The sequence below is a fragment of the Callorhinchus milii genome, unplaced genomic scaffold, assembly GCF_018977255.1.
Source record: "Callorhinchus milii isolate IMCB2004 unplaced genomic scaffold, IMCB_Cmil_1.0 Scaffold19, whole genome shotgun sequence".
NCBI classification, from domain to species: Eukaryota; Metazoa; Chordata; class Chondrichthyes; order Chimaeriformes; family Callorhinchidae; genus Callorhinchus; species Callorhinchus milii.
The window spans coordinates 9,290,883-9,314,644 of record NW_024704760.1 but is presented as its reverse complement, the minus strand read 5'-3'; the positions used below and the strand labels follow the sequence as shown (position 1 = coordinate 9,314,644).

General features: G+C 41.0%; 1 protein-coding gene and 2 non-coding genes across 5 annotated transcripts in view; 2 read left to right on the top strand and 1 right to left on the bottom strand.

The window, feature by feature from the left end:
* The window catches only part of anks1ab (ankyrin repeat and sterile alpha motif domain containing 1Ab), a 197,066-nt gene that overhangs the window by 43,318 nt on the left and 129,986 nt on the right, over nucleotides 1-23,762 (bottom strand). For all 3 annotated transcript variants that reach the window (XM_042342162.1, XM_007894134.2, XM_042342163.1), the window contains 3 exons: nucleotides 7,745-7,843; nucleotides 4,405-4,557; nucleotides 1,525-1,632 (listed from right to left, as the gene is read on the bottom strand). In XM_042342162.1, coding sequence (XP_042198096.1) covers nucleotides 1,525-1,632; nucleotides 4,405-4,557; nucleotides 7,745-7,843 — 360 coding nt within the window. The remainder of the gene's footprint in view (nucleotides 1-1,524; nucleotides 1,633-4,404; nucleotides 4,558-7,744; nucleotides 7,844-23,762) is intronic.
* Nucleotides 3,348-3,419, top strand: trnav-cac. Its single transcript has one exon. It is a non-coding gene; the product is annotated as a tRNA-Val (tRNA).
* On the top strand, nucleotides 15,031-15,102 carry trnav-cac. Its single transcript has one exon. It is a non-coding gene; the product is annotated as a tRNA-Val (tRNA).

Genomic DNA, 23,762 nt, shown 5'->3' with positions numbered 1-23,762 from the left:
GCAGAATGTTTGGATTCTAAGTTAAACGTCATCATTCACTAGATGTTCAATATTAGACATTACAGATCTTGATGGGAACGCCAGCATCTCTCCAGTTATCTCAAACCTCCCTATTGACACGGTATCTAGAAGCTGCTGATGTGAATTCACCAACAGCTGAGGCACTTACTGTACCAATTTTTGCCTTCAATTTCACAGTCACTACACTTCACAGTAAATCCTATAAAGCACTTTGAAACTTTTGATAAGGAGCTGTATCAAATGCAAGGCTTATTATGCAGGACATTGCACTTAGCAACAAGGAAGATGGTTGCATTACTAATCCTAATTTAGAGCTTTGATGCTAAACACAGCAACATACCATTAAGTGGTGAATTGGCTGGGAGTGTGTTACATGGTAACAAGAATCAAGCGGTTAGGATGAGAGACTGAAGCTGAGTCTGTCAATATTCCCCACGCCAAGGGTATGTTATCTTCAATCACAGGGGATTTCCTAGTATTTTTAGTATGTCTGATGTCGATTGCAATTGAATCACTAGTGTGCACAATATTGACATCGCTGCCATGATTATGTGACTAGTTTAGTGTAATGTAACAGAATTTATTTTAATTACAACACTAAGCAAAGGGATTTTAACCACTCGGCTGCTAAAAGTTTACTCAACATTACAGTAATAGCTACTGAACTATCTGGGCACATTCATGAGCCTAAACTATGAAAATAAACAACAACAATTTGCATTTACACAGCATTCTTCACACTGGATAGTGTCTCAGAAAGCTGTACTGTGGCAGGGTTAAACGCCGAGCAAGAGGAAAGGGGACATGAGTTAAGTCTTATGTGGAATTTAACAACAGATAAAGAGGGGGTGAGGCGGAGTGATTGAGGCCGAGGTTAAAAGTCGTAGAAGCTGAAGGCACGGCCACTGGAGGGTTTGGAAGCCTGTGCCAACTACAGTATAGAACTCAACTCTTTTTTTCCAATTCTATCTTTCTAACTGTAGTTTTACTATTTTCAGCCTATTTGAGCTTTAAGTCCCTTCACCTCCCTGTCTTCCAGCTCCCACCATCCATTCTGGTGTTGCAAGCAGTGAAAAAAATTAAACGTTGTTTACCAAAAAATCCTAAATCCCTGTGCTGGCTCCATCGATGCTTCAAAACGCCGGCTGGCACACAGAAAGCCAGAAAGGCCGTTTTCCGAGTCATTATGTGTGCGAGGAAGTGGCATCACTGGCAGTGAAATTGACTTAGAAATTGGTCATTTTGGCTTCTCAAATGCCGGCTGCATGTGGTCTGATTTATCTGCTGCCCCCAGCACTGCACTGGAATGTCAGCCAGGACCAAGTTCAAATTCCTGAGATAGGCTGGGAACCCACAGATGTCCAACTCTTATCACCTGAGCACTACCAACCAAGTCAGGCTGATATCAAAATATCTAAATTCAATCACTGTTATGAAATGTTCTGCCAATTGAGTACAGGTATGTATGCACATTAGCCCAATAAATAGTCAACCCATTCTTACCCGGAGTTGGGATGTTCGCGGTGGTTTTTGTGGCGGTTCTTCGTAAGGTCTGTCTCCAAGGGATGCCAAGATTCGTTTCCGATGACCTAATAAGGTTATCTTCAATACCTAAAACAAAAGATATCTATTAGAGGATTCTAGAACTTGAGCAAACAAGCAGCATTTATTGATTCGGTTGCGGTGGAGGGATAAATCTCTCCTTTAGAAAGCTGTGCAGTTTTATCATCACAGACACGTACAAAACAATTAGTTATAATAATATAATAATCCTTGCATTTTGATTATTATTATTTTATGAATAGTTTTTATAAATACTTATTTGATTTCTTAGCACATCTATGGCATGTTTGACTTCACGTGTTGAAAATGCTTTATATTTTATGAAAAAGATGAGGATTTTGGCTTATGATAGAAATCAAATAGTGAGTAGAGGAGTTGGAAGCGTATCTTTAAATGTGTCCTTACTGATGAAATAGTGAAAATGTCGACATTAGCAATATTACAGAAACGTGGCTGAGAGGCCCAATTGGCACATGATGAGGCTGAGGATATAACATTTTTGAAAAGCCAGACCTGTCCTGTGAAGCTGGAGGCAGGGCTGGTATTATTTTCACGTCTAGAAGAAGTGCTATATCAAATGCAAGATTATTATTATTATTACTGATAACAGAAAATAGAACCTTTGAATGTTACTGCAGAGAAAGACCATTCTGCCCATCAAGTCCGTCCTGTTTCTATCTCCATGAGCCAGCTTTTGCTTGCTCACCTGATGTTGTTTAATATTACTCCTATTTAAGTATCAATCTAAATCCACTTCAAAAACAATTATGGTCTTTCCTTCAACAATGGCTAGCAGATGAGAATGTCACATTTTTGTAGCTTAGCGGTTAGAGCACTCGCCTCACAAGCGAGAGGACCTGGGTTTGATTCTCAGGCAAGGCGAAATGTTGGGCAAGTTTCCTTACTCCACACACCTCTGTTTACATAGCAGTAAGTAGGAATCCCGTTGTTAGTTGATTGGCAATTCTACCTAAAGCTATTTTCAGTGTTGAGCGGTCTGTGATTCAAAATAATAACCATAATGCAGAAAGTACCTTTGCTGTGAGATGACGTATTATTACAGAAACAGAGGTTTGAGCATCTTTCTACTTTAGCTAATAGCTGTCATTGGTTTTCAGATCATTAACTGGTGGCATTCTTACTGATGTAAAGTTAGAGACGCTCTGCAGGGAAGGGCAAGCAAACTATTTAAGGATGGCAGTAATACTCATTGGCAAAACTTGAAACATAAATCTACAGAGTATGTGGAGGATAAATAAATATCTGGTCATTAATGTTCACTTATAGATTTAAACTACTACTCTAAATGCTGTATACTGGGGGGAGACCTCCTTCAGAAGAGACCTTGAGGAGATGCCTACTTAGTGGGATGATGACAGTAAACTGCCAAGAGATGGGGTAGAAGTGTAATTGCAGTCTCAATGGCTCCTCTGGTTAAATTCCTTGAAACCAATATGAGAGCGCTGTTCGTTTGGTTAAATTGGAAAGAGAAGACAAACAATTAAAAAAGGTTGGATGAAGGAAGACTAACTTCAAATGGTTATACAATGAGTGTGGAACCAAACCCCAACAGAAGAGTGGCAAGGAAATCAAGGAGCATTCGAGAGAAAGAGGTGAGCGGAGAAAATTGGAGATTTTAAAAAAAATTGCGCATAATAGAAAAATGCCATTGCTTGTGGGACTACCAATAATAGGGACCGGGGAAGGAGCACTGAATTAAATTAACAGCAAATTATTTTTGCCTTATTTAATATTAATGACAGAGTCCTGTAGCTCAGTGGTTAGAGCACTCGCCTCACAAGCGAGAGACCTGGGTTCGATTCCCGGTAGGGCGAAACGTTGGGCAAGTTTCCTTACTCCACACATCTCTGTTCACCTGGCAGTAAGTAGGAACCCGGTAGCTAGTCGATTGATGGATCGCTTTTCCTGGGAAATAAGTCCTTCAAAAAAAAATTGGTCACTCAATCCACGACTGTTTGTGGGACACTGCTGTGTACAATTGGCTGCCCCATTTCGCCCACAAAATATACAGTCAATTCACTTTACAGTATATTCTGTGAAGCGCTTGCGATGCCTCGAAGACGTGATAAGGCGTTATCAAATGGAAGGATTATTATTGTTAAATCATCACAAAGTTCACTGTGTAGCAGTGTGTAGCAGTCTTCTAACGGTACTGCATAAACCGAAAAAAAGGACTCTAATTGGAAGCACTCCACTTAATATTTTTCTCTTAGTTTCTTGGGTTACACTATGTTGTCATATCCCAATGTAGTCATAATAATGTGAACCAAAACAGATTTGCCCAGTTAATTTGACAAATACTGAAGCTGTAAATATGGTGCAACAATTATGAGAAAAGCTTGTTCCCTCTGCATCACCATGGCTTTCAGAGCCACACGCTAACACATAGCTGAAGGCCACAAAGGGAGATAGGCAAATTCAAGACAATCTTGGGAGCAAAGCTGCTCTCAAAAATCTCACAAAACCTTCCCACAAATGACAAAGGGAATGCTGATCCTTGCAAAAGAAAAATGATTATACATTTACACATAAAAAGGAAGAGATTGTGGGGGAGTGCGCTGAAGGTCATAACTCAGCCTAACAGTCTGGCGACATTCATCAACCACTTAAGTACTGCTTGTGACTTTAGGATATCTTCAGAATCCCTCAAATGAATTACAGCCTAATAACTCCTTCCCATGTAACCAGTGTAACGGCCAGCACTCAGCAACGTGGCATCAGTACGTGAGTTTTAAGCAACAGCTAACTCCGGGGAACATTACTTCTTCAAAGAGGTTCAAAAGTGTTTGTTTGACCTACGTTCACAATCTCCAATTCCCAGAGGTTTTTGATACAGTCCATAGAGTTATATCCGCTGGACACAAAGGTCTGAATGTAATCGTGCAATCCCAGCGATTCCAGCCACGCCGAGATTGAGGTCCCGCTGCTCCCATCACAACCGAGTGGCTTTATCTGAAATAAGAATAATAAAACAGCAATCAGAGTCTACGAAGGCAGCACAGAATGAGGCCATTCAGCCTGTGTGTCATTGCTGGTGATAAGCTTGACCTCTTAGACAGAAAGCAAGCAAGGTTATTCTCTTCCTTTTACTTCAAATACATGTGTTACAGTTTTATGAGCGAATCTGCTCTTCCAATGACATGGCTTCATTCTGAAATGTAGTTCTCCAGTGAAAGCAGTGTGGAATGGATCAAATTACTTTAGAAGGTAGCACAGTGTTTACTCGCCGGCTTAAGCAAGACACAAAGATCTAGTTGTGTTCACAGCAAAAGTTTGCAAATGGCCAGGGGTGAACGTGTGTCCTGCTATTTCATGCCACAGAACATTGGAACCAGTTGAAATCATATTTTATTTGAAACGTTCCATTAGATTACCTATGGCCCTGAGGGACCAGCTTCGTTTGATATGAACTATTGCAGTGGAGACTTTTTTTTATTGCTTTCCACCAGAATTGCTGATGTGCAATCCTGAAGCTCAGTCAGTAACAGAATCTAATGAAAATCAACTGCACAGATCTGTAATTTAGTGGCACTGATGCACTCAAAATACGCCCTCATCTCAGGTTTATTTCACTGGGGCTATTTTAACACTTGACTTGGTGTCATGAGATGCAAACCCATAATTTAGCAAAATGAATCACACTTTCCCGTTACACCCCAAACTAGGTGAAGCAAATTAAGTCAAAATCCCAGCAAACAGAACATTTGCTGAATGTTCACAAGAGGCATTTCTACAGAAATTTAACTGGGTTGACTTGCTGAAGCCATTAACACAGCAGGTTTCCACTGGTATGTTAAACCACTCATATGTAATAATTCTCTCAAATCCTAACACTGTCTTTCTGCCTCAATCCTCCTTTATTGTAGTATCACTGGTGCTAAAAGCACCTTTGCCAAACAAGCACTCTCACATTCATTAATTCTAGGAGTCTTCATGAATTATACCTACAAAAGGTTAAACAAAATATTCAAGCAAATTTGGGAGCTGAATGTTTTAACAAAGAGAAGCCTGCGCTCTGTCGTTAGTATCATGAAACCATGAATTAGGTACGGAATGTGAGGTAAGTTGGTCAACAATGGGCCTTCAATTATTCACTTCCAATGTGGGACCGGATGTGGGAGAAGAAGGGTAACTGGGGATCGAACCTGATACCTAAGTTGCCCGCGGGTTCAGAGAGTTTTAAGGACAGATTGGGTAGGTTGAGGAGGTTGGAACCGCAGGGAAGTCAACGGGAGTCAAAGAGTATGGTTTCCCATCTTGTTGATGTTTAACTGCAAGAAATTTGTGCTCATCCAGCTCCTGATGTCCGACAGACGAGCTGACAAAACATCAGAGGACTGAGGGTCACAGCTGGAGGAGAAGAAGTAGAGTTGAGTGTCATCGCATACATGTGGAAGTTAACCCTGTGTCTGGAGATGACATCACTGAGAGGGAGCATATAGATGAGGAAGAGGAGTCAAGGTTGGAGCCTTGGGGTACCCCGCAGGTGACCGTGCTGGGGCAAGAAGAAAAACCATTTGTTATTGTTCAGTTATTGTTGAGAGTGAAGACTGTTTCTGAGCCCCTGAGAATTGTCAATATCGGGTTTATATGTTTTTAAAGGTTAAGCAGCATTGTGAGGGGATGTGTGAGCGGAGCAGGAATTGTGTGGATTCGATGCAAACTTGTGGAGGCTATTCAATGCCATAAGCCTTGGAACCCATATGGTCTAACCTGACACACTAATGCAGTGCTGGGGGTTGCTACATTATTTGGTCCAAATGACCTATTTCCATGCTGTATCACTCTATGTAATTCTGTGTAAAAAGTTGTTCAATAATCTGAACTACAGATCTGAGAAACCGAGAATATCACCAAGCCACTGGGGACTCAGAGCTGTCTTTGTCCTTTCTTTTCCATCCCTTCAGCTTGTGTTACGCCTAGCGTAAAACATGGTTAATAACCATCTGATTTTCAAGTTCAATCTGCAATTGTAAAGTCTGTCTTGAACAATCAAACTTCAGAACTATGCCAGAGCTGCAACCTGGTCACTAAATAAACCTCCCTCTAAAGACGTCACTAAACAGATTTCAGACTAAACAGGCTTCACTCCCAAATCCTGTGAGTTCAAGAGAGCGATGCCAGGAAGCCTGCAAGCTCACCCTCCAGTAGGGCAGAAAGATCAGGAGACATGAAGCAGGTTCGCTGAGTGAAGGGAGTAACTGGGTCAGTAAGCTTGTAGGCTCGAGGTGGAGTGGGAAAGTGTTGTAGGAGGCAACACGGGTGCACAGGTCTGGATAGTCAGCAGCTTATCCTGGCGAGTCTAGTGAGCAGAGAGCATCAACATTGTCAAGCCTGGATGTGATGAAAGCGTGAATGAGGGTTTTAGCAGCCCGGGGGGAGATGCAAAGGTGGGCAATATTACGGAGTTGAGAGAAAGTTAAATGAGTAGAAGGGCTAATGTGGGGTTTGAAAGACAGCTGGGAGTCAAACAAGGCATCTAATTTCAGCACCAGCGCTGCAATGTGAAGTGAGCATCCACTCAGGTTGATGTTGTCAATGCCTCAGGTTTCACTGAAGAAAGTTGGAGCTCATCCAGGACTTGACAGGCAATACATGAAGACGAGTTCAAACTCAGTTACAGAAACCGTTCACTTGAAATAGCTTCATTTACTTTGTGCATTGATTCAGTGATGTTTTAATCCACATGTGATTGTGATCTACTGGTTGAAGGTGGTGGACCTGACCTGGAGTCAGCTGGAGGCTTCACAAACATCATCAAGGAACAGCTGCTGCAGCTGAATGGTATTTTGCACTCAAGAGAACAATGACAAAACCAGGAACCTGTGCACAGCCTTTTCTTTGCAGGTAATGAAAGCATGTATGAGTGTTTCGGTGGCCTGCGGTGTGAGACAGTCGCGGAGCTGGGTGATGCTAAAATGCTGAATGACTAAATATATAAAATGTTAGCAAAACCTACATGTGGTATGTTAGAAGAATGAAAGCGACGGCTAACGACACCTGACTTAGGTTAGTGGAAGTTCAGTGTTGTATATTGTTTATTCAGAATTTGGAAATAAAACATCCAGTTAGTGATAATGACACCTCGTTGCTCATATTGAATCTTTCTGAATGAACACAAAAACCCCATGAGCCTTACCTTAGGAAGAGAGCGTGCAGCCTGAAGAATTTTTCGCCGATGTCCTGCATCATGAATTCCAAGGTCTTGTAGGTCCAGTTCCTCCATTACATTACTCCCCTGACGAGAGAAAGTGTTGGAAAAGTCAGAAACCTTTGCCCAAGCATAGCAGTTGTTAGAATATTCAAAACCATCCGTATGCTCCACATTCCACCTGAACGTTATGACTAGTCGTGCTGGAAAACTGTTAATAGAAGCTCAGAGGGTCTGAGATGGATTGCGAGGGTCAGACACAAGGATTATTATGGATTGTAATATTACAAATGTTCATCATTTCCACAGGACTCATTAGTCTGAAATAAAGCTTGAACAATGCTCTTGCAGAAGAAGGCAGCCGTTATTCCAACATCCTCAGGAAGACTGTCTTGGAGGACAGCGAGTTTTATTACACAGAATATTAAAAACTCTGATATTAGTACCAGCAAGCGGGCTGCAGGCTCAACTCAAAGTGTATCACAATTTTACTTTCCAAGAAAACTGCACTAGGCAAAAGCCGTAAAGATTGTAGACTTCAATTACCTTGTTATATTGCTGAAGAAATTTGGGTAATCAAGAAAACCATTCAGAAATGTCCAATTAACCCAGTGAATGGAGCTCAGTTAATTTCAGATCCAATATTTTCCAAAGGGATAATTTGATTAAATATCTGTTCTTTAAGACATAAATAATCACTCGGCAAAAAGCCCAGGAACAAAAGGTGATCACTCCAATCAATATGACCACAGGGAATCCAATTTAGCAGCAGCATGTGCTAGCTGAAAGCAGTCACTGAATATTTAATTATTTGACTAGTTATCAAATTGTACTGCATTGTTACAAGCAGAAATGTGTGTCAGGTTGGCTCCGTGTCAGAAGGTTGTGGGTTCAAGCCTCAAGCCTTGTGGGTTCACGTTGGGACTTCAACTCACATAGTCTAGACTTACAAGAGGTGCCATTCTTCAGATGAGACATCAAATCAAGGTCCCACCTGTCTGTTCAGGTGGACATTATAAAGATCCCATGGCATTATTCGAAAAGAGAAGGAAGTTTCTCCCGGTGTCTTGGCCAACAAATCCCCCCAAATAAAATGGATCATTCACTTCATGGCTGTTTATGGGACGTTTCTGTACCCAAATTGAGTATCAGTAGAATTACTAATAAATGTAGAATTCAATAAAACAGGATTGTTACAATCTAAAGCCAACATCAGACAGGATTAGCTGGTGTCTACTCAACAGTGCACCACCACGTTTTTCAACATAATTGAAAAGGAAAAAAAAAATGAAGCCTTGAGTAATGAGGTAACTGTGAAGGTCTGAAAATGTTTATTTGTGGCACTAACAGATTTCAGCTAATTCACAGAACATAATCATGCGTAGGTGTCAAACGCCAAGCGTTTAGAAGCCATGTTGATTGTAATTACAACTCATTCGTCAATCCCTACACTTCAATATCTGTTTGGATATACCCTCTTGAAGTTCTCTTTCAAACAAAGAAAAATGTAACTGAGGCACGGTCAAAGAAGAAGGTTTTTAGGTGAGATTTAAAGACAGAAGTGAGACAGAACATCACAGAAATAGAGAGGTGCAAGAGCGTGAATCTATAGCCAGAATGAAGGGGAAAAGCTTTAACGTAGGAGCTTGAGTTTAATATGAGATTGTAATGTTACATCAACTGCTCAGCAAACAATACTTCTACATCATAAAAAAAACTTTTGTCTGGCAGAAAAACAGTCTGCTCAGAGGCACACTTAGAAGCATTAGAAATTTACAGCACAGAAGGAAGCCGTTTGACCCGTTTGCGCAGTTAAGAGAATTTAACAATCATCTAAAGTGATTTTCTCTTCTATAGCGAATCATTTATAAATCGAATACATTTAAAATACTGCTACGCAATAATTCTCTGCTATGCTGGAAAGAATTAAAATATCAATTTTTAAAAAAAAAGGCAATAAAAACATCTTTCCTTCATTTCATTGCTCTATCCAAGGAAATCAGAAGACGTAGAAGGTAATAGTTCATAGGAAATCTGCAGGTTCCCAAGCAACATAGACCAGAAAAAGACTACGCCCCGGTCACAAATCAAATAATAAATATGAACTGAAAAATACTACACTATCTGTCACACACTGCAAGTGAATTCTTTACCAAATGGCTATTTAATTCCCTCTATATTTGTTGACAATAACCTGCTCAGGTGCTTCCCTCGATAGCCTGTTCCACAAAAGTATAATCATAACATGGTAGCCAGAACGAGTGATGAGATGGAATGCACCCATATTCACATTCCAGCAGTTGCTGGGTATGGAACACTAGATGTCTGGGAGTGAATTGTCGGCACTGTAATTCAATCTAGCAACTCTGATTATGTGATAAACTGCCAAAGTGGTTCAGTGAATGCTTTACTATTGCCAGCAAAATTGAGGGATCAATTTACTCCTTCAAATTCGGTGCCCCGGCTTCAAATCATTCTTTGCTGCTGAAAGAGTAAAACAGTATGATTCTAAACATGTGTAAGACAAAGTGGTTGATAGAACAATACAAGTGTAGTATGAAATACAATGTAAACAAACAAGCACTGTAATTCAGCTAAGCTTCATTCTTGGCTTCAGCAGCTGATACACGATGCACAACCCAGGAAGGTACTGGAACACTCTTCCTCTATCCTTCCTCTCCCATTTTCAGGTTGCTCCTTCCTATTCGACTGTGCCTACGGTCACCTCCCTGGCTCAGCACCGTGCTCTGCCATTGTCAAGCGCTCTGGAACGCTACCTGCATGAGGAGTGCTGTATAAATGGCAGCTGTTGTTGTTACTGAGCCACAGCAGAGACCAATTAGATCCAAGGTTCAACACATGATTGCTCTGAGTTAGGTGGTTCAGGCATGGAGCCAGTGAGAGACTGCAGTCACCACAGCTTCCCTCCCCGAGCAAAGGGAAAAGAACAGAAATGATGTGAATCGAGTTTACTGTTGACCTCCCCCCCAACCCTGGGAAGAACCCAAATATATAATTCAAGCAGGATTTGCTGGATTGAAATATTTGAGTTCCCAGTATTAACTCCCGAATACCCTACATTCATTGTTGTATTCTGTAGGTAAATAAAAGGAAAATCATAGAATTTAACTTAAATTTCAACATTTTGCCCATAAAATACGCAGTTATTCCACTTTGCTGTATATCCTGTGGATCGCTTTGAGACCGCTCGATGATGTGATAAAGCGCTATATCAAATGTAAGGATAATTTTATGATAACATTTATTAATATATTTTATTATACGTTAAAAAGTTTTTTCGTCTCCTTGCTCCACGAGACTCCAGTTCTTCATTGTAGCTACGCAAGGCAATAAAATAATACATTATTAATGTACACTTGCCATTTTTGGGCTTGTTACAGCTGTGGATAAACCAGATATTACAAGGTGTTCAATTTCAATCACCTTGAGTAAACACTGAAACAAACCATCAAACTATCCTCCTTTTATTGCAAGACACAAAGCAGAGATTCCCAACACCTGGTCCCTTACCAGCTAGCGGCAAAGATCAAGCTGTTAACTTGTCAAAGCACAATTTGAACAATCCGTCAGAGCTTTGGTTTTCAAAGCACAATTTTTTGCTGTTGGAAACTTTAATTCCAACAGAAATAGTCTCACAGTATTTCCTTGATTCACAATACAACATAACAATGTGTGCCACATGATGAGAGAAAGGAATATGTGTGTCAGTCTGGCTCACTGAGCCACTCTTGAGTCAGAAAGTTGTGGGTCCAGGCCTATGTTGGGACTTAAAGCTCATACAGTCTACACTCAACACTGTTGGATGTGTTGTGCTTCAGGTTAAACTGTGGTCTTGTTTGCCTGTTCAGATAAATGTTAAAAATCCCATGCACTATTTGAAAAGTGAAGGGAGTTTCTCCCAGTTTCTTCCCAAATAAAATTGATCATTCAGATCATGGCTGTTTATGGGGTATTGCTGTATGCAAACTGGCTGTCACAATTGTCTACAAAATAGAGTTACTACACTACACTTCGTTTCAACCGTGCCTTCAGCTCCCCTCTCGACTCTCTACCACCTCCTCGCTCCCTCCCTTCCCCCTCCCCTCACCCTGACCAGTTCCCCCCACTCGGGTCCTGACCCAACTGTCCAGCGCCTTGGGACGTCCTCCCGACGTGAAAGTCGCTCTATAAATGCAATCTTGTTGTTGTTGTTGTTTACAATAAAACCTGTGAAGCGCTTTGAGACATCTTCCTGACGTGAAAGGTGCCATATCAAATATAAGGATTATTAGTGTTATTATTGCAAACGCAGAGCTGGTACACTCATGTCACAAAACAATCAGTAAATATCTCAAACACATTTGGGCAGTACCTCATTGCAGCTAAGGTGGTGGGAGAGAGGAAGAAAGGGTGAATGATGGTCTATCGTATACTACAGAACCACTTCTGTAATGGTCTAGGGTCCTGCTGTTGGGAAATCTTCCACTTCACACCCCATAGTGGATTCTGAAACACTGGAGATATGTAAGTGCATCACTGGTTTGTACACACATAACTTACCCATTGCCAAAGTCACTTTCTTCAGAAGATGCAAGAAAATTGGGTGGATGAAGCCTCATGGAATGGATCCATAACTTAGCTGCCAACAAGTATTCATCCTGCTTCTCCCACAGCCACACAACAGAGGGTTAGGAGAGACCATCTGCCCAGGTGCGTGTCCATGTCCCTTGGGGTTGCACCAGCAGTGACAGGGAAATATGATACACAGGCACATGTGCTTATGTCACTGTTGTAGCTCATTCTGAATGCTGCTCTCACTGTGCAACAGGAATATTGGCAGCTCAGTGAATGCATTTGCATAATGTGTAACCAATTTAAATAGTTCATTCCGAAGCCTAATTATAAATGTTGTAGACATACTTTAAGCCATTTGTTTAATATCAATTTAATTTCCTTTCCAGGAAGGCGAGTAATTTAGTCCTTATATGGACGGTTTTAAAAACAATCTAAGGGCATGACAACAAAGTACACAGACGTTTAACGGACTTGGTCCTCCGTGGCTTCCTCAAATGTTTCCTATTTAAAATAGGAAATTCAAAATAACTATTTCTATGCACCTGGATTGCACATATTCCCTGCTGCAGTCGTTAATATACCTCACCTTGGTTACTTGGTTTCCCACATCCTTGGGCAAAATGGCAATTATATTTCCAAAGTTATGGGAGGTTTCAGGAAATCAGGTGACAGACTTTGATCACTTGATATCACTCGCTTCTACGTCAGAAGGCTGTCGGCACAAGCCCCACGTTGGGATTTGAACTCAGTTAGGCCAACACTCCAAGGTAATGCTGACGGCACATGTTGGAGGTGTCGTCCTTTCAGCTGAGTTGGAGAAACTGAGGTCCCGTCTATTCGTTCATGTGGACATTAAAGATGTCAGAATTTCCATCAGAAATTACGCAGCGTTCAAACTGTTCAAAGCTACATTAACAATGCTCAGAGGAGCAGTTCTGTCATTTCAGATAAGTCAGTGGAGCATGCCAGACAAAAGCCTACCTTATGACCTATTCTTTCGAAAGAGCCTCTTGTTTTTGGGCACCTCCCTACTCTCTTGCTCAGGCTTCCAGTCAGCAATCTGAAGTGCTTTGAGAGTCCTCCCAACATATAAAGCGCTATGTAAACGTCAATTCATTGTTAATAATAAAAAATAATAATCCTTACATTTGATATAGCACCTTTCACATTGGAGGATAGTGACTATATTTTTGTGGACGAAACGTGGCTGCCAATTTGCACAACGCAGTGTCCCAGAAACAGCCGTAAAGTGAATGACCAATTTTATAATAATAATCCTTGCATTTGGTACAGCACTTTCGCAGCAGGAGGAAGTGCCAAAGTCCTGCACAGGATAATTGTAAAGTGGAATGACTGTATTTTGTGCTCGAAGATGCACATACGCCCATCTGTGGGTTTGTTGGCCAGGACTCCCTTCTGTGCGCTGGGATCTATAACGTGCACTTGGTTTCATATCTCATCCGAACACTTGCACCTCTGACAATGCAGCACATCCCCAGCACTACACTGGAGTGTCAGCCCACACTGCGAGCTCCAGATATAGATCTTGAACCCATGACCTTCTGACTCAGACGACAGTGCTCCTAACTGAGCCAGGCTGACCCAATGGTTTGCCTAGTCCTGCTGACTGTGGAAGATGAAGCAGGTAGACCAATCCTTTTGCCAAAATCTTGTTCACAACTGAGCCACAACTTTGCAATTGTAGACTTTTTTTAAATACAACATAGTCATCCACAGACTACTACACGATCTTGACATTTAATTTCACAGTGGTATCAGGCAATAGGAAGTGTGGATGAATAGATGGGCTTTGGATCGTTCATAGATGGGACAATATTGACAATATGAATGGGTCACACAGATTGAAGTAAAACACTGTTTCCTGGCTGGAATTGCTTTTTAATTACAAAATTTTATTTTTATGCCAGAAAGCCCTGCAGGTTTCTAAAAAACAAAAGATACAATTACCAAGCACATTTATGTTATGCCTTAGAAACCACAAAAAAAATGCAGTTGTATTAGGCCGGCAATAACTAGCAAAAAATAAATTCACTTATGCCATAAAATTCATTAAGAATTGCAATTTTATATGAGGACTGCCTTGAAATCTATACAACTTAGGTGAAATGGCTCTGAGATAGTTGAAAATAAAAAATCTTACAGGTTATTTCTGGTGTAACGCTGCCTGGGAAATGTAATGATTCAAATCGCCTCAGCACCTTTGTGTCCTTAAAAGTCTGCTGAACTAAAAGTCCCGCTGGAACCTGCATCAGGAAAATCTGAGAGCAAACAGCAATACACTCAATTTAATTGCTGCGCAAGCACAAGCAAACACTGTTTTTTAGCTGCACAACTGCTATAGTGCTGCCTTGCTGAGAGCATTGATGTCCTGTGGAATTGCTCCAATACACCTTCCATGTTGTTACTGTTGAATCTTTTGGCGCTGTCTAGCCAACCGACAGCACTAAAAAGTCAACTTCTAGGCAGATGACCATTGACCTCCGAGCTACTATTTACAGGAAGTGTTGTTGACGTCACTTTGCAAAGAAAGTGATGTCAGTGGTGCTTGTGTTCAGCAAGCATGCGCAGGAAGTTACATCAGCGGTAACCTGATGATGCAGAAGTCAGCCCTTTGTAGCGCTTTGCTGTTCCCCCATAGTTCACACAACTAAATGAGATCGGACATAATCTGATCATGGAGTCCTGTAGCTCAGTGGTTAGAGCACTCGCCTCACAAGCGAGAGACCAGGGTTCGATTCCCGGCAGGGCGAAATGTTGGGCAAGTTTTCTTACTCCACACGCCTCTGCTGTGTGCAATCGGTTGCCACATTTCGCCAGCAAAATATACAGTCAATTCACTTTACAGTACATTCTGTGAAGAGCTTTGAGACTTATCGACGACTTGATAAGGCGCTATACCAACTGCAAGGATTATTATTATAATAAGGTAGATTTTTTTGTGAATTGTCACTTATTTATCTCAAAGTGCACTTGTTGGGTACTTGCAGTGCAATAATTAGCTGGAAACACAAATGGGAATATAAACTGGGCCACTTACCCCCCTGAAAACTTAGCTACACATCTCCCTCTGTATTAACCCTCAATAGCTCGCCAACTCCAAAGTGTGTGTGTATATATATATGTGTATCTATACATATAACATTCAAGACAATCATGATCGAGGAGTAGGGTATAAAAGATAAAAATCTATTTTTTAAAAAATAATTGTGCTCAGTCAAATGGATCATAATAGTTTCTGGTCCTGTATGTTCCCGCATTATGTTTGACTATAACACAAGTCATACATTTTTGGTCTCTTCTAAAATGATTAACAAGCCCCAAGAAAGAGTTAATAAACGAACCTAGGTGGAATTCTATCCCCCGGTGCAACAGGTACTGTTTGTGGAAAGGATTCTCAGATGACACAGTGTTAATGTTGTGTCAACTTTGAAATGAGCTAGCAACAAACGGCTATAAGGATAAGTGCAGATAAAGAGGCTTAAGTGCTGTGTGGAGCAGAATGGTTGCTGAGCTGCTGCTTATGCACTGGAGGGGGGCGAGGTACCTCAGGCCACTTAGCAGCAGAAGGAAAGGAACAGTGTATGTGTTTCCCATTGGTTATTGCAATTAATTTTAAATAGTCCATATCCTGAGGGAAACATTCTAGTGTTTGGAAGCCGCTTGTGATTAGCCTCTAACAACCTACAGCAACATGGAGTATTGTCAAAAATAAAAGTTGGATGAATAGGAAGTCATTTTATAATAAATAATAATCTTTGCATTTGATATAGCACCTTATCACTTCTTCGAGACGTTGTTAAGCGCTTCACACAATATACTGTAATGTGAATTGGCTGTATACATTATTTCTAGTGGATGGCTGTGTTTTTCCTTCTCTCTCTCAGAAAGATTTTACCATCCAGGAATATTAAAGACAAAAAAGAATGAGGATTGCGCTTTTGTGAACTAATTTGTAGAAAATATACTTTTTTGATCATGGTGATGTTGGGGGGGTGTTGGGGAAGGTGGTGGAAATCTGCCTGGTTAAGAAGTTACTGCTGAGCCCTCAAATGCTCTCTTCCAGATACACAAATTACTGTGCGAGTCAATACATGACAAAGACCATTTATCAGATCAGAAGCCCAGTGAGACTTCTGTTGTATATTCATTAATTTATAACGATGCAGGCAGGAACATTTACTGAGTAACAGAGAAAGGAGTTAGTATGCCGTTCAGAATTTAATGTTGATCTGAAATTTGATTATTCTTTTAAAAATCCAGAAAGAACCCAAAGAGCTTGGTGACATAAGGAACGGCAAGGACATGGCTCTGATAGAAGCCAAACTGTTCAGCCGGTACTGAAGACTGCATTCAGGAAACTGAAAAGGCAATTTAGGTCCAATTGGATTTGTTCCACTGTCTGAAGAGAACGTCTGTTTTAATAAATCACCACTGTGTGAGGCTTATTCTCAATTTCCATTTCTTTTATTGTCTTCTGCCCCAAGAATTTTGACCTTGCAGCTGCTGAAAATTCACGGCAGTGCAAGCAAATACTGCTTATTAGCTGCAGAATCAACAGCATCTTTTGTCACTGGTTCCACTGAAAGGATTTGTTTCTATCATTGTTTTTTTTTAAAAGAATGGTTTCTTTTGGTGCTGTTCAAGGTGAGAGACCTTAGAACTAGAGCATGAACATCTATACTAAAAGTGAAATGCCCAGACTACATGCACAGTAAAGCTTCTCAAATACTTGCCCATTGATTTTTCTTCGGCCTAATCTCAGCTGATCCCGTCTGACTGCACCAGTGTGCATTTTTCCATTTGTTCACACAACTCATCTTTAAATCACGATAAAAGATTACCAATTTAAGTTGAATTGCAAGCCATTACTTGAACAGGAAAGGTGACCACAGCTGCGGGAAGCTTACCAACGCATCAGTGAGACCTGCCATCATTAAATATAAATTTCATGGCTGATTGTGGGGCTTTGCTGTTTGCAAATTGGCTGCTGGGTTTGCCTACAAATACACAGACTCGACACTTGACAGCAATTAACTGTGAAGCTCTTTGAGGCCTTTTGACATGACAGGTTGTTTACCAATTGGAAATATTATTTGTTTCCTGGGTGATGTAACAAAGAAAACCCAAAGGTCTGAACGGGGGAAAGGGTCTGGGTGGATGGTGTCAACATCCTAAAATATTCTCAAGGCCCTGAAGCTCAGTAATGAACCTGACACCACATATCTAAAAGCCAAGTTTGGATGGAACAAACATTTGCCCATTAGAATTATTGTGCTTATCAGCAGCTGTTAAAACCCATCTACAATTCAGAATTGATCAACCATCACATATCGTAAAAAATTACTGAAACTTCAATCCAATGCATTGCTGTGTATTTAATGTACAAAGTGGAGAAAGCTGTAACCAAAGAGCATCTCCTGAGCACACATAAATTATCACAGCTGCACCATTACTCTGACAAGCCCACTCAACCAGCAACAACCAATTCACACCAGAGAGGGAAAGGCGAACACAGATCAGCTGGAACAACTTAACTTCATATAAATAAACATTGGCTCGATCAAGGAAACACTAGATCTGTGTACGTCAGCCTTCCTGTCCGCAGCTTGGGCCCACGTCACTTCCCATTGAATGATGATTCCATCAATTGGAGGTACAGAGTTTAAGCAGCAGCTGCTTGCCTCTCTGCAGGCCAATTAAGGTGGATTCTAGGCTCTGTCGCCCCAAACCTCAGAGTTTCCTCATCAGCTATCTGGCGGGAATCTGCCTTCAGTGTGGTGAGAAGACCTTTACAGGGCAGTGCGTGACATCCTAGACACCTTAATGTTCTCGAAGTCCAAGTCCAATACCGTGTACCAGGCTTACTCAGCACCAGCTGCTTAATCCAGGTACTCATGTGAGGGGCCTTGGCAAATCTATGTGTTCTCTGTGAAGCCGACTCTGTCTCTAGAGTTCTTAGACGCAGGTAAGTGTAGGCCAGAGCTCTCCCTCCCTACAGCTGCTTCCTGTGTTTACCACAAAATCCACCTCACCTGCTTGATTCTGGATTTTGCAAAAGGGTCGGAGGAAGCTTCTTCGCTGCATCCCCAGCTCAGATCCCTAAATGTAACTGTTACATGCTAATGGCAGCCAAATTCCCATTAACAGAGGAAAGGTCTGAAATCTTTTGAAAGTAATTATGAGCAACAAGATTTTGTGAGCACATTTTGTCAGGTTCATCCCCCAAAAAATTTCAACAACAAATAAACTGAAATGATAGATGCACATGTGGGCCTTGGAAACTTTTTTTTACATCATTCTCCATCACAAGTGACAGTGAAATGACTCAAAACACTTCTCAGGGACCCACTAAAAACACTACTGTTGCAAAATATGATAGTTTGATAATTTTACCTGGAGTAATACAATATGTTGTCATTGGCAGAAACTCTGAATAAATATTTGGGTTTCTGGTCAAGCGAACCTGTGCTTTCTGTGGTACACAGGACAAACTGCACATAATGGAGATGATTGCGCAGTGTGAGCCAGTCTGGCTGAACAAGAGGAGGAAATATTTGATCATTTGGGTAAGAGCATAGGCAGTGCAGTGCAATCATTCAGCTAAATCGTGGCGAGATTGCAAAAATAGTTGTGTGACCCATGAAGAAAGATAACAAATGTTCAGTAACCTTAGGTCACTCTCTAGTGAGAAGCACTAAGAGTAGATATTAGTAGGTTTTAAGTTTTGTGCATTTCTACCCACATAGCAACCATCAAAAACATTTGCTGGGGATTGACAAGTGATGACAATTAGATAAGGATTGACAGAAGCATTTCTTCTGTAAGTTTGGACCTAAATGACTGCCATGATCAAGGCTATGATAATGGCAGCAATATGAAGGAGGAAGAGAGTGGGGCCAGGCACCTATAAGGAAATTAAATGTCATATGTGCCTGACACAGACCGAGTGATTTGAACTCATTCTTCCATTGCTGTCATATTCTGGCTGTTTACTGAAGACCTTTCTCTGTCTCAACTCTTCAATGACAAATTCTGAAAAAGCACATCAGCCCAAATTTGAAGTCACTGCAAGACACTGTTGAGCGGACTGGGCAGAGATGACAAAAGCTCTTTGCTTGACGATTGCTAAATTTCAGAATTTTCTGCACAGAAGTAACTGAAGCTGTGAAGGGCAGACAATATTGTACAAAATACAGTTACGATATTTGACAGAAAACTCTGCGAAGCCCTTTGAGATGTTTTGACATGATAAAATGCCTTAACAAATGCATGGATTAGAATGAATAAGCCTCAGGTGCAGCAGCTTATTGACAAATCACCAAGAAGGCCAAAAAAAGCCTTTGAAATAATAGTACTACTAATAATAATCCTTGCATTTGATGTAGCACCTCATCACGCTTTGAGACGTCTCAAAGAATATAATGTCAAGTGAATTGACTGTAAATTTTGTGGGGGAAACGCGGCAGCCAATTGTTTATTGCCGCTGGAAAAGCGATCCTCCAATTGACTAACAACCGGGTTCCTACTTACTGTGAGGTAAACATGTGGAGTACAACAACAACAACAAGATTGCATTTATAGAGCGCCTTTCACATTGGGAGGACGTCCCAAGGCGCTGGACAGTTGGGTCGGGACCCGAGCAGGGGGGAAATGGTCAGGGGGAGGGAAGGGAGGGAGCGAGGAGGGGGTAGAGAGTTGAGAGGGGAGCTGAAGGCACGGTTGAAGAGAAACTTGCCCAACATTGCTGGGAATTGAACCCAGTTCTCTCGCTTGCGAGGCTACAGGATTCCACAGATCTAGTTATCTGATTAATATCACGCTCTGGTTGTCATTGAATCATTAGTGTGACTGAAGCTCTGGTCCAATCCAGTATGGAAATGATGCACTGCAGCTAATAATGTCCCCCAGATAAACATGTTAAAAAATGTTTTCAAAAAGTTTAAGATTAAGGTGTGATCCCAAATGCAACATATTTCTTTATTGTACTCTACCACAATAAACAGGTTCCTGCATTTTTAAGACCATTTACTAAAAGGCTTCACTGCAGACCACATGCCAGTTTTGCTTTGCTGCAGTTATCAATGTCACCACTGAATTAACCTGTATTAACTCCTACAGCTCTAACTGGGTCAGAATAGATTTCTGAAAGCATTGATTTTAAAAAATTTAAATACAGAAGGTGAAAGCCATTGGGAATCCACTTTTAATGCAGTTGTGATTTTGTGATCAACCAGCAGCTTGAAGACTCCAACTTGAGTCAAACTGCATCTGAACAGGTCCAGGCATCAATGGAAACTGGGCTTTCCATATAAAAAGGAGATTGAAGTAAAATCCAAGGCATTAACGATTTTGAAATGTATATCATCTGTCTACCAGAAAAACTTTATGCTTGACAGATAATTTGTATTTCACACAGCAGCCTTCTTTGTTCTTTACATAGAATTACATAGACTGTACAGCACTAAAACTGGTCATTGGGCCCATCTAGAATGTGCCCTGGAAACTTCCATTCATCCCAATTCCCCCATCCATCTTCCCTGCCTATACCCTATTTCCCTTCTTCCTCACGCATGCAAGCTACATTTTTAGCTCATAATGTGGAAAACGCAATATTAATAAATCAAGTACAGTAAATTGTATTGTGTGTAGATAAACAGAAACTGTATTAACTTCTGGGTATGGGAGCACTTTATCTTTAACAACTGGGAGATGTAGAACTCTCAATTCTGTGACTGTAAATTCCACATGGTGCAACACTATTTACATACAAATCAGCTGATCTGAACTGGCCCCAAGGTGACATGTCTGCCAACGGAATGTCAGAATCGAGCCAGCCCTGTGTGACAGTCTCTAGTCCAGTTCCTCAGACAGGCGGGTCCGCAATGTTCCAGGGCACTGCTGATGACAACTCATCGGCAGGACCTGGAAGGGCAGACCAGTCATCAGGGGCGGGGAGTTATCCCACCCAGTTCCTATTTACCCTGTAAACCAAAGCCCTAATGGGTAGGGTGATCCAAGCTAGGCAAGCAGCAGGAAAGCTTGCCAAAAAGCAATATCCCCCAGGATTGAGGAAAGTGAAAGAGCAAGTCCCAAGAGTGCTGGAGAAACCTGGGGAGAGGAGCATCTTATATATAAAAAAATGTTAACGCTGGGATTGATATGTGAAAATGCTGGGCAGCTTCGAATGATATTATAAACAGTTTGTGTTTCAGAGTTTGTTACCCTGAAATTTAATTAAAGACAGACTAAATTTAAAACAAATCAGGTGTCAAAGAATAAATACGAGTCAACCACTTGTGTATAACATTTACTATTCCTATTTCTACAGCTTCTATCAAATATTAACTGATTGAAATAAGTTTTAATCCTATTAAATTACTTTTTCAATGGATTAAAATGCAAAATGATAAACCATTTTATTTGAAGAAAAGCAGACTGTATCTCAGTCCATTTCCCATTATTCAGTAGAATGCTGTTCAGAATCTTGAAAAGATCATTTTACGATTAATATTGAAACAGCACTTTTCACATAGGGAGAACATCTCAAGGTGTCCATATAGATGTTTAAAAAAAATCACATCTTTCTCTTAATTACGAAAGCACCACATACACATTTATTATGCATATCATATAAAATAAGCTTCTGCACATCTTAAGCATATCCACTCTGTTTTTTTGGTTCTCCTACTACACACCATGACCCGGCTTGTAGTGCAAGTGACCTTTTATAAAGTCTCAAGCCATTGCCAATCCTCCTGCCAGCAGAAGAGAATCCACTGAACTCCTCCCACCAGGAAGGGCTCAGTCATCATTTACTCCATTCCCAAAATTTACGAAGTCTGAAAGATAGTTTGCAAAGTCATGGCCAGTCACAGGGCATTAGGTTCCCAATTTACTGTATTGCTGAGTCCAAACTTTGGTTGGTTTTGAACAACTGTAATGATCAGACTTTTTTCCCATAACATGGCTGACCTTCATCAAGGTCTCACCATACTTATTGCTGAATGTTGGTATCCTAATAATTCTGGATTGAAAGTAATGGAATTTCCTTTCTGAGGTGCGGAGTTTGGTTACTAAATAACAGCTGAAAGCTTCACTTTTAAAACTGAAAATACAACCTTGTATATAAGCAATGTGGGTACTACCACGTTATTCTCCACATGTGTTGGTGTTGTTGATACAATTTTATGCCACTCACATGGACTATTTAACCAGCAAAATAAAATAGCTCAATGGAAAAAAATATGTAGAGTAAATAAACCAACTGGTGAATGAGCTCAACAAATGGGGCCAATGCTTTGTTATAATCTCCCCAACGATTGTATTTTGCTTAATTTAGAAGAGGATATTAAAATTAGGATTCAATGTCAAGCTTCTGTTATTCTGGGCTTTTCTGAGTAGACATGTGCTTCACCACAATTCCCATTTCGCTGTGTGAAGTGACTCATCTTTCCACAGATTGTCTGATGGACTACCATTGCACATTAAATCCTTATTATAGCTCTCCGCTCCACCTGATCTCATCCTTCCAGAATCCCTACCTCCCCAGGGGACTATCCTCCCCACACGCAGCTACTTCTACAGTTAGTCCAATGTCCTGGCCTCAATGAACGTACTGAAAATCTATTCCAATCGTTAATTACCCTCTGGGTAAAGAAACACTTCCTGGTTTCTGTCTTAATAATAATAATCCTTGCATTTGATATAGTGCCTTATTACATCTTCGAGATGTCTTAACGAGCTTCACAGAATATACTGTAAAGTGAAATGACTGTATATTTTGTGGGCAAAACGCAGCAGCCAATTGTGTACAGCTGCGTCCCACAAGAAGTTGTGGTTTGAGTGTCCAATTTATAAATTTTTTTTTGAAGAAATTACTACTCCTGGAAAAGCGATCTGTCAATCGACTGACAACCGAGTTCCTACTTACTACTAGGTAATCAGAGGCGTGTGGAATAAGGAAAATTGCCCAACGTTTCACCCTGCGGAGAAACAAACCCAGATCACTCGCTTGCGAGGTGAGTGTGCTCTAACCACTGAGTTACAGGACTCCACTTTCTGCCCTTTTCTAACCTGAATCTGTGCCCTCTACTTCCGCTGCCCTGGCATATCTCAAAGCTTTTTTGGGTTCACTTCTCAGCACTATTAAAAATCGTACATTCCCTTATAAGGTCTCATCTGATATTCAAAAAGAATTACAATGATACAGTGCCTTTCATATCAGTGACGATGTCATAAATCGCTCAACAATGCTGAGTTCAAGATCGTGTTTTCACCTTCAAATCCAATCTAACTCTGGGACCTCCTGTAGCAACCTGACCCAGCTGCTCCCATTGCTCAGCGAACACTGGTTCATGACCCTGTCCCATCTGGTCCACCATAAGCAGATGGGCTTTCAGCCATTCTATCC